The sequence below is a fragment of the Glycine soja genome, chromosome 6 (assembly GCF_004193775.1).
Source record: "Glycine soja cultivar W05 chromosome 6, ASM419377v2, whole genome shotgun sequence".
In the NCBI taxonomy this organism is placed as follows: Eukaryota; Viridiplantae; Streptophyta; class Magnoliopsida; order Fabales; family Fabaceae; genus Glycine; species Glycine soja.
Genome location: NC_041007.1, coordinates 20,566,561 through 20,578,374, shown reverse-complemented (window position 1 = coordinate 20,578,374; position 11,814 = coordinate 20,566,561). Strand labels below are relative to the sequence as shown.

Sequence of the window (11,814 nt, the reverse complement as noted above, 5' to 3'; positions counted from 1 at the left end):
AAGTTTTAAGTAAAGTAAGTAATTGTTAGAAATATTTTTAGGAAAAAAGAAGTTTATTGGTAAAACTTTTAGTTTAATTGGCATATATTTTTAATATGTTGTCAATCAATCACAATTTATATTTTTTATATATCCTTTAAGATAATTATTACAAGATGATAAAAAATATTATATATTACTCATTAAGATTAGTCTAGTAATGAGATGAACCGGTAGTTAGTGCAAGGTCTCATATTTAATCTTTATTAAAGTTGTACATGTATTATTAATTGAGTTTAATATATAAGTACAGATAATATAAAATAGTTTTATATTATTATTTAATTATAAATTATCATTTAAATTATTTTAAGATAATTATTTTAAAAATTACTAAATTTATTGTATGATGAGATGTAATTGAATGATTGTTAAAAACTTTTTATATTATCAATAAATAACCTTTTTTTGTGTTATTAATTTATTTGTTCATAAATCAATACAGAAAGTTACTGATGTACACATTAGAGAGCGGGTAGGTTTGTAATGAAAAATAAGTGGCATAACATGCTATCCTAATGTTTACTAACGATCATTTTAACGTTTCGTGTGAGCCAGGCAAATGAAATGAGTTAACAAAACCCAAGGCTCATCTCAAATGACACAGATTTCTCACAAAACAATATATGTAAAAAGTTAAGAAAACTCCTCAAAGGGGCGCATTCCAACAACTAGCAATTTGCCATTAGCTAATTGCCAAAATGAATATTCTATTGACACTTTGGTGTGCATTATTAATAACAAGCATTCCTCTATCCCACTCTGCTACCATACTCAGCATCCCACTATACAATAGGGCAATGCTGAAATATGACACATTCAAGCCACATGCAAGATTTCATTATTATCCTAACACGAAAGTCATATCAGATATATATTCTGCAGATGATGCCTACGCAATGTTCTTGTGGGTGGGTACCCCAGTGCAAATTGTGTTCGTTATGATTGACACAGGGAGCCCCATCACATGGTTCCAATGCGACCCTTGCAGCAACTGCTACCCCATGCAACGCCCTCCCTTCAACACACGTGCATCAACCTCCTTCAAAGAACTTGGCTGCTACTCCGACACGTGCCTCATCCCTATGATGAGGGGCATTTTTGGAAACTGCACTGGATGGACTTGTAGGTATGTAAGTTATAGCTTTCTAGGAATCTTTATAATATAAAATTAAACAAAATCCTAGGAATCAATTAATGATTATCATTATTAATAGGAAATAATATATGTACCTTTCTTTATAACAAAACTTCTACGAATCTTTGATGCATTTTAAGTTGCTTGAGAGATAGAAATCAAGATTTCACTCTCTTATCAGTCTTCCTTTTAGACTCTTTTAGGGTTAAAAATACTTTCATATTAGTGGATATTAATTTCTTAAAATCATTACTCTCATTAAATAATAACTGTTTTTAGAAATCACTTTACTTTAAGTCATAATCCAATTATTTATTAATTAGTCTTTCATAAGTCACATACTTCTAACATAAGACATTAAATCTTACAGGTACAACATGCAATATGAATATGATTATGCCAACATGTCTCAATCTCGCTCCTTTGGTATGATGGTAACTGAAACCCTCAATTTTGAGCACTCCAACATTCAAGTCAAGGACTTTATAATGGGGTGTGGGGACTCATATGAGGGACCCTTTAGGACTCAATTTTCAGGAGTTTTTGGCCTTGGACGTGGTCCACTTTCAGTGCAAAGTCAACTTCATGCAAAGGCCTTTTCATTTTGCGTAGTGAGTCTTGGATCAGAGAAACCCTCTTCTCTTGAGTTTTATGACACACAACCACCTAAAACAAACCAAAATGGTAACACCAATGGTTCTATTATGGTTCCCTTGAGTGAGAACAATAGGTACCCTTACTATTACTTTGTGCAATTTGTGGGAATAAGCATTAACGGGTTCATGTTGGATATTCAATCTAGAGTTTGGGGTTATGGCTTGAACTATGATGGTGGGATTGTTATAGATATGGGAACTGTGTTAACCTATTTGCCAGGGGAAGCGTATAGTGTGTTCAGGTCAGAGATACTTAAAACAAATGGTAACCTTACTAAGAAGTCGGGGTTTGAAGAGTTAGAGTTTTGCTACAAAGAAGATCCAACCAACGTGTATCCAACCATTGAATTTTTCTTTCAAAATGGTGATATTGCGGGTCTAAATTTTGTGTCCTTCAAGTTGGACAACAACCAATTGCTCTTACAAGTTGAAGAGGGAACAGTTTGTCTATCGTTTGCTGAAGGAAAAGATTCTGCACTTACTGTGATTGGCAGTAACAACCTCCAAGGAACCCTGTTAACCTATGATTTGGTTAATGAGATCCTTGTTTTCACTTACAATAAGTGTTAGAAGGGTGAGAGCACAACTGGTTGTTTAATTTATTGAATTATTTTTATTTCTTAGACTTTAGTTTTCATTTTAACGTAATATGTCACCCATTTGAGATGTTTTTGATGTTCATACACGTATATAATGTACGTATTACAACTCATTATAGCATGAAAAAATTACTAAAAAATAAATGTTAACATAGAATTTAGGAGATATTAATGCTAGTTCTAAAATATAGTAGAAGAAAAAACCAATCATACAAAGATATTTATCAACAATTTGGTACATATAACTAACTTATAAGAACTAACAGTAGAGTCGTTCCTTGATTTTAGAACTTTCATTCAATATTCCACTTCAAGCTCAAGCTAGGTCAAGAGGATAGATTGAGCCAAGTTTGAAAAGTAAGAGATGAATTGTGCATTTGGCAACACCTAACTAAATGCATCATCAAATTGATCATGAATTCAAATATACGCAATTTGAATAACTTCATTTTGAACTTGTTGATGAATAAAATGATTCAACTTCAATATGTTTTTTAATTCATGAGATATGCAAAGCCTGCATTCTAAAAGGGTTGTTTTTTAACCCGCACCCGTCCCGCATAGCTCGCGGGTTTTGCAGGCCAGCCCACATTCACACAAGAGGCTGTGAACACGTGAGAGAGAGACTACGACTCTACAAGTGAGAGAGAGAGAAAGACTACGAGCATGAGGGCTGAGGAGTGACAGCGTGGTGGAGAGCAAGGCTGCATGGAGGAGCCGTGGAAGTCATGGAGGCATGGTGGAGCGTGATGAGAGAAGTGACTAAAGTGAAGAAGATAGGGAAAGGGAATATGTCGCGTGAATACATTTTTAGTTTTAGGGTTTTAGTTTTGCTAAAGCACCCAAATGTTGGCTAAATCACACATTATTTTGTTATTTTAGTAAAGGTTAAAATATTCACGGGTCTGCCGGTAAAACTCATTTAACCTGTAGGTTATGCGGGACGACCTAAAAAATCCACTTTTTAAACGGGTTCAAAAAATAAAACTCATACTGTGCGGGTTGTGGGTTTCATAGGTGACCTATATGAATCCTTCGAATCCAAGCATGTTTGCCCAGCTCTAATTGTAATGCAAGATTGTTTGGTTGTCGAAAAGAAAAAATGTCATTGGTAGACAAGTTGAAAATCCAAGTTAGAAGACCACTAGGTATTTCATGCAGAACGCATATAAACACGCGATAGGACTAGTTCTTCCTTTATGTCTAAAGTGGCACACATAAAGTTGACATGACAAGTACATATGCAACAAACAAATGGTGCCATAAAGCCATTCTTGAGATTTCGATTAGCTTCCAATCATTCTTATTCTCGTGTCTTTAATATCTTTGAGGGTCGGGTCAAGTAACTTCAATATTTAGGACGGGAATTAGCAGCTCTACATATTTTAATGGCCTTTGTATCAAAAAGGTATAATTTTATTCATAAATTATTAAAATGGATAGATTTTTAAAAAAAAAATACAAAAATCGATAAATCATGCTTCAAAGGATGATTTCAACATGAAGAAATCATACTCCTAAAACAATTTCACTTTTTCAGTTTTCTTTTTTATTAAAAAAACTGTGACAATTAAAAAATTCACCACAAATTATTTCTAAAATCACCACAAATTGTTTCGCAACATAAGAAAAAGACAACTGTTCATTTTATGGTGACTAAAGAAGCAATGACGATTTATAATCATCACTATTTTTTAATAAAGTAAAAAATAAAATAAAAAAGTAAAATAGCCTAAGCACAATTTTTTCATGTTGAAATCATCTTTTGAGGCACAATTTACCCATTTTCATAATTTTTTTAAAATCCACCCATTTGGTAATTATTAAAAAAATTACACTATTCTGGTTTTATAAAAAAGCCCATTTTAATCATAGAGATTCTATTCAAAACGTACCATATGGTAAAGTTTGATCAAGTCATCTTCGGACAGCCCAACTTATTTTTCATGTTTTCTAGCTACTTTTCTAATTAAAACGCCACAGCAAACCACGTTTTATAATTATAGAGGTGTGATGTTGGATGGAGATAAGAAAGGGGGTCTAAATTAAACGATCAATGGTAAACCAGAAAGGGGGCCCAGACTAGTGTAATTAGGAACACAAAACTACATAACAAAAGAATGAAACCAAAAAAACTAACACAAACGGCAAAGAATTAGACCACACGTTGAACACAACAATAACAAAAAAATAAGCTTACAAATTGTAACATGGGATAGGCATAACCCATTCTAAAAAATAAGCTTACAAATCATGTTGAATATTACAGTTCAAAAATGCGCATAACCCATTCTAATTTAAAATTTCTGATGCTTCTAATAACCAAGGTTGTTTGATGAAGTTACAAATCCATCTCTCTTCATATAAAATTGGGGTTCCTACCAAAACTTTATGGGGGTTGTGTGGGGATCACACCACTGCACAGCCGTGACATTATTGTCTGCTGCTAAAAGACGTCACAAATTGCCTTTATTAATTTTTCCTTCTACTTTGCGTATTTTCTTCCTATGCTTTGAAGCACTGCTGTCTATGTTCAGATTCACCTTCGGTGGGTTTGAGAAACAGAATGAAGCAGCAACAGCCTGCGAAAGTACAGTAAGTTATACTATCATATTTTAGTCAACATTATACATGATTTACCGTGCAACAATTTGACTAGAAATTTGATAAATTGTGATAGACAAGGTATAACATGGTTAATATAAATAATTATTACATGAGCCAGACTGCCACAAAGTGCACAAAAGAACACAACAACCTTTTCGATAAAATCCCTGAATGGGAAAATTTTAACTATTGCTCCTGTTAAATTAATAAAGTTACTAACAAAATCTTTTAAGCATTTTCTGCCATGCTTTTTTAGAGAGCTTTACTCCTCTTGCAGCTAGAATAATGGCAAACAGAGGCCTGAGAGAGCTAACTATTTAGCAAAGAACAAGGATAGAGAAGCGGGAGAGAAATACTTGTTACCCTAGGAAAGAAAGCAGATTGACAATTGCCAGTGTTTGATACAAGATGTTAGGTAAGGAGGGGAAGAATGCACCAGGTTTATGAGAAAGAAAGACAAAATTAAAGAATAGTGGAGTGGGGTAGGTAACAAAGGAACAAGGGAAAGTTATCAATAGCTTGTCACAACCCTCTTTGTGTCGATTTTCTATATTCTAGAATCCACAATTTGATGAACTGCAAAAGTGTTAAAGAATGAAGAATACAATCAAAACTTCTTTTTTATGTTGCCATGTGTAAATATTTTTGTTTCAGTCATTTATTCTTATAATCTTGTTACTAACTCAACCCCCCCCCCCCCAAATTCCGAGGTTAGAGATTAAAATGAAAATAAACTAGTAGAACTTCAAGAGGCAGCTTATTTACAATGTCAGGGAAGGTATGTCGGTGTCTATGCGTGCACACCCTCAAGGGGCAGTTCACATAGTGTATGTTCTATTTGATGGGCATGAATATTCAAACAGTTCAGCAAATCATGAAAATAACAATAATGTAATGAGAAGGCTCTACCTGTAAATCAAGGCGGTGAACATTGAATATATCTTTCATGGAGTGTGAATTATATGCTAATATATATGACCTATATGCATCTTTAGCCATAACATTCAAATGATAAATGCCAGCCACCAACTTCTCCTGCACAAATCCAAATGGTGCCATGTAAGATAAACTTTGGTTAACACATTAAAAAAAATTTAATTAGCACTTGGGAGCAGGAATATACCAGTTGAGATTGTACATTTGCAAGCTTCTTATGATCAAATGCATATTCTTTCACAGGAACCTTTGCGGCCTGAAATTAAGCATAAGTTTAAAATTTAATGATTCGGGATAATAATCCAAGAATAATTGTCAAACCTGTATTATATTATACTTTTATTTCATCACTTAATTTTATACACTTCAACTGAGATAATCTCATAAATAGGATAAGGCATGAAAACTCAGTTTCCTCAAGTAATCTATATTGAAACTCTCTAAGATAAAGCAAACATTAGAAGCCTACTACTACCTTCTGCACTAGAGAAAAAACTGACCTTCAAATAGTGAAGAAATTGCAATTCTTCAGGAATCAGGAAAAGTAAAGCATTTCCTTTTCCACCTTCCCCACGAGCTGTTCTACCAACCCTATGGATATATTCCTGGAAGCAGTATAATCACATGTTATCTTTTGTATTGATGTATAAGACTACAAAGAAACAAATGGAAAAAAAAAAATAATAACCAATAGCCATCAATAAAGAACAGGAAGCACCTTTGGTTCATCAGGTGGATCAAACTGCACAATCCAGTCCTGCAAAGCAGAAAAAGGGAAAAATGTGATAAAATGTTTACATACCCTTTATTGATTTCTAATTCACAGAAATGATTTCCAGGCCTATTCTATTGTTAAGTATTCAAGTTGAACTGTGTTACTGTCATTACATATTAGAACCAACACAAATGACTTCTTGAACTTTGCAGAACACATAAAAGTTTCCCTCCAAATATTTCTTAGACCAGTCACCATTTATTCTTACACTGTCCAGCAGCTGGCTGTTCATGTAGTTAACTCTAGTATTTTTTGGGAATGTTGATGAGCATTTTCACAGCATCATTACAAGGTTTTGAGAAGAGTAAAGTGATCAAGAGTCAAGACACTTCAGCAGTGTTTAATGTGGTTAGTTTGTTATTGTCTATATTGTGAGTGAGATAATTTGGTCTTCTTAGCCTTGTAATGTAACTCAGTTGGTCAGCTTGGCTTAGTTGATGTGCCTTCCCTGTATGTTCATAATTTAGTAATATGTCATTTCTCTCATTAGTAACATATCTTATCTCCAGCTCACGTTTCTTTCTTGGAGGGTTCTTGGGTACCCTACTAAATTTGGTGCGCCTGCATCTTCCATTGGATTCTATATCCGAAGACAAAGGATGCAACCAACCAGAAAGGGTTACCTAGGTTTTATAGTACTTACAACAGAATTCCCCTTCCTTCTTTCTCTTCACTATGGAAGTTCTTCTAAACAAAGATTTTATTGTTCTAGTCTAATGTTTCTGTGCGGGCAGTTGTGATTAATTGGTTGCAAATTGAAACTGAAGAGTCTTAAGGTTAAAACCTTAAAAGTATGATAGAACCTAATCACATGTAAAGGCCAGAAATATTCATGTAACTTAATAAGAAAAAATAGCATACCACATCCGGTATGTCAAGTCCCCGAGCAGCAACATCAGTACAGAGCAAGATCCCCTTTTCTGCTTTGCAAAAGTTGAAGAACGTAGTAGTGCGGGCATGTTGCTTTTGTTTTCCATGAATATTTAAGCAGTCCAACCCAGTGCACTGGAGAAGATCTGCATGGAATTTGACAGAGTTGCATGAAGAGAAAAAGACCATCACTTTTTTTGATTGGTATCTCCTCAAGAATGAATAGAGAACAACAAAACGTTTAGCACAGGGAACAACAACATAGCCCTGCTGCAATCCTTCATTTGTGACCTGCATTCATATGGATCATGTCAGTTAACATAATAATGATGAAATAACAAATTTCAAGTTTTATATTTTAGTGAAGAGGCATCACCTTTTTTCTCCCATCATCTACATCAATATAGATAGGAGTTGTCTGAAATGATAAGCGAGCAAGATCCTTAACCTGTAATTAAACACGGAAAATTTATCCAAAAACACAGACAATAAGTAAAATTGAATAAAGAAAACAAGGGGAAAACACAGACAATATGCCTGCATTCCCCAGAATCTTGTTTTCAAACATAACATGCATTATCAAGCATTCACCACTTCAAGTGTATCAAGGGCAAAATGCACATTTATATGGTGTGACAATTAGAAAAATTGAATAAAGAAAACAAAACTGGAATTAAGATTTGTTTTAGAGAAAGGAACATGATAAAGGATGAAAATGAAGAACAAACCTTCTTTGTTTGTGTAGCTGAGAACAAAGCTGTTTGCCTTTTCTGTAAAATGAAAAACAAATTAATTTTCCATACTCAGATATATTAATATTAGGTATAAACAAAAACTAGATATAGACTTAAAGCTACATCTAATTTACATGAAGGGCAAGAAGGGGGAAAAAAATAGGAGAAACAGCAGCTACATCTCAGCCTTCAAAGATGTCCCCAAACCTAAAACAAGCTATTCAATTGACACACATATATTTAGATCCTAAGGGACATTGATACTGAAACCATATAGCTACCAGAAAAAAATACAGTCAGATAGAAAATATTGGTACTATCACTTTTTTACAAGTTTAACAGCAAGCAGCTGCTGGCATTCAGACTCAATAAACTCACTAGGAGGTATTATGGTCAGTATCTAAACACAGAAAGTGGTGCAGAGGAGCAAAAACCTAAAAGCCATAGCACCAGAAATACACCAGTCATGCAAAAACAGAAGTTGAAAACCACCTTCCACAACTTTACATCTTATTGATGGAGAAAAAAAAATATTCATATGTTTGTTAAAAAAGACATTAAATGGGATTTGAACCTTCCTTAACAAGGTCACCTCCAGTCTATATTTGCTTCTTTCTAGACCTTTAAAAACATATTTTTTGGGTTGCACCATAAACTGTCATTCATTTTCATTAACAGCTCAAAAGACACTCTCATTCAGAAACCTATTTACTGTCAATTATTTGCCCAACTTAGTTTTCTCTTAAATGATATTGTAATAGCTATTGCATCAGTATTTGATGTTTTACAGATAACTAATCCCATCCACAAAGCAGCAACACATTTGGAGTGTTGGACATGACACAATTTCATTACTGTATTAAAATTTCATAACCTTACTGCATTACAAAGGGGGAGGGGAAGGAGAAAACAGAAACACATTGCAAAAGTTCTGTATACCTTTGGAAGTATGTTAATAATCTGCTTCATCTCCTCCTCAAAGTTTGCTTCCAATATCCTGTCAGCTTCATCAATCATGAGGCACTGCCAAGTCAAGCAAGAACTCAGACCTCAGAGTAAGAAGGATAACCAAGACATAGACTTACATATGCATGCATTTACTAATATTTCAGATACAAGAAGAGACAAACGTCTCAAACACCATAAGTTATAAAGAGCAGCCATCTTCCCTTCTTCCTTATGCCTAGTTTCTTCAACAACTTAAACAACAAACAAGTTTAGGACGCAACAAGGCTAAGCATCTGTAAGGACATCTGAATTATGTCAGCAGAACAGATGCAAATTGACAACTACAACAAAGTCCTTTGCATGGTTATCAAACTCTCTAGTTAATTCGCTAACTCTTACAGTTTACGAGACCACTTATCTTTTGTGAGTTGACTCGTGTAAACTCTCTTTTTAGTAGACTCTGGATAGACTTTATAAACTTCAAGTAAACTCGGTAGACTCTCGAGTTTATCACCGAGTCAATGAGTCAACAAGTTAAAAAAATTAGACCAAAATGTAAGTGATTTTGGGTTGTTTTCTGTCTCTTTAGTGTTCAACATATCTACGTTTAGTGTGTTGTACCCGAATAAAAAAAAATTCACCTTTAATAACATCAAACCCTTGTTTTCTAATAACATCAAACCCTCGATGGGAATGATCTACTACTATAATATCTATAAGTTATTATTTAGTAGTGATGCATTATTAGACTTGGTTATTTAAGTATTGTGAAATTTATAATTTACTATTTTGATTTATTATATTGTTAAAATGTTTAATTAGTATGTTATTTTTAAGTATTTTATTATTATTTTTATATGAAGTGGACTCTTACGAGTCAACGAGTTAAGTTCACGAGTCGAGTTTATGAAACTCTCACAAGTCTACGTAAATTCTCGAGTTTGATAACCTTGGTCCTTTGGCTCTATTACCAACCAATTTTTCAATAAAACCATTCAGAGCAAGGTCTTTTTTAATGGTTTTCCTGAAAATTTGCTTGCCTTTCAATCAGAATTCAGATCATCTTCCAATTTATCTGTTTTTCTCACTCAAGTCTATATCAGTCTTCTCACATCATCTTCAGCTAGTTTCAGTCTTCTCAACAGGTACTACTCCAAGGAATTAAACAAAATGTAAAGAGTAAACTCCAAGGTCCAAAGCAAATACTGTGCATAAGAGAATAGCCTCATGCAGTTCTTTGGATCAGCTTACTTTGAGGAAATTTCACAGTTTTTCAGAAAAATAAGCTATTGTATTCCAAAATTTAACCATTCACAAAACAAACAAGCACACATATACTATGAATTAACACATCAAAAAACATCTTTTTTTAAGCTTTTCTCATTTAGCGTCTCCAGAAAGCTGATATTAACTCGTGCATAAACTAATGGAAGAAGTTTATTTCATTTTTCCTTCTTATTTTCTTCTCCTATAAATACTTATGGAAAAGTTAACACAAATGAACATACACATATCATAACCAACCGAAATCGGGTTAACAATCCACAACTTACCTTCAAGTTTTTATATACAAACCCGTTCGTATTCTGGAGGTGATCGAGAAGCCTTCCCGGCGTCGCCACCAACAGGTTCACCCCTTTCATAATGCGCTCCGCCTCTCCCTTCCTCCCGGAACCCCCAATCACCAACCCAAGCGTCAGCGAGTGATACTTCAGCAGCTCCTTCGCCACGGCGTGCGTCTGAATCGCCAGCTCCCTCGTCGGGCATATGACAACAACACCCGTCCCGTTCCGCGGCGTAAACTGAACGTTGTACAACAACTCCACCGCCGGAACCAAAAACGCTAGGGTTTTCCCAGCACCCGTTCTCGCCGCACCAAGCACGTCATTCCCGGTCAGAAGCGTCGGAATTGCCTTCGCTTGAATCTAAATTCAATAAACATGGTTTTAATTCTTGAATAGATGTAATTAATTAGCTTAACCAGTGTTCTCGAGTTCGACTTCAAGTCCTAACTATCCAGTTGCGTTACATACTCGGAGAAAAAGCTTTGTCGCCAAAATAATAAAAACATAAATAAATAAAAGAGAGGAAACGGCAAAACGGCGTTACCTGAGTCATACGGTGGAAGCTCATGTCTGCAATGGCTTTGGAAGTGGGTTCGGACAAGCCCAGAGAGGAGAAAGACTCGGTGCTCATGATTCCAGATGAGACGTTGTTGTTCACATTTGTGTCTTCTTGATTCTCTCCTTCATCTTCAGTTTGTGTTTGGGCGCTATCAATGTTCGCATCGTTCTTCTCCTCCTCTTGTTTCTGCTCGGTCTTTTGAGGTCTTTTTCTCTTTCGGAGCTTCTTTTTGTTGCTTTTGGTTTGGTCCTCGCGCTCCGGCGAGGTGGGATCGTTGTGTTCTGCTTCGGCCATGGCTGCTTCCGCGGTTTTTGTTTCTACTAGTATTTGTGAGAGCTGAATAACCAGACTACTCTCAAAGTATTTAACCTAAACCCTATAGCAAGCG

At 34.9% G+C, this 11,814-nt stretch overlaps 2 protein-coding genes across 2 annotated transcripts; one reads left to right on the top strand and one right to left on the bottom strand.

Annotated features, from left to right (window-relative positions):
- The first annotated feature begins 839 nt into the window (after positions 1–839).
- LOC114415976 (protein ASPARTIC PROTEASE IN GUARD CELL 1-like) lies at positions 840–2,403 on the top strand. The gene is made up of 2 exons (XM_028380843.1): positions 840–1,168; positions 1,548–2,403. Exons 1-2 carry the CDS (start codon positions 840–842, stop codon positions 2,401–2,403), a joined length of 1,185 nt encoding a protein of 394 aa, XP_028236644.1.
- A 2,089-nt stretch (positions 2,404–4,492) lies between these two features.
- On the bottom strand, positions 4,493–11,791 carry LOC114416671 (DEAD-box ATP-dependent RNA helicase 27-like). The gene is made up of 11 exons (XM_028381625.1): positions 11,412–11,791; positions 10,856–11,227; positions 9,294–9,377; positions 8,349–8,390; positions 7,997–8,068; positions 7,612–7,911; positions 6,694–6,732; positions 6,476–6,580; positions 6,163–6,231; positions 5,949–6,074; positions 4,493–5,014 (listed from the first exon to the last, which is right to left on the bottom strand). Exons 1-11 carry the CDS (start codon positions 11,718–11,720, stop codon positions 4,889–4,891), a joined length of 1,644 nt encoding a protein of 547 aa, XP_028237426.1. The 5' UTR covers positions 11,721–11,791; the 3' UTR covers positions 4,493–4,888.
- Between the last annotated feature and the right edge of the window lie 23 nt (positions 11,792–11,814).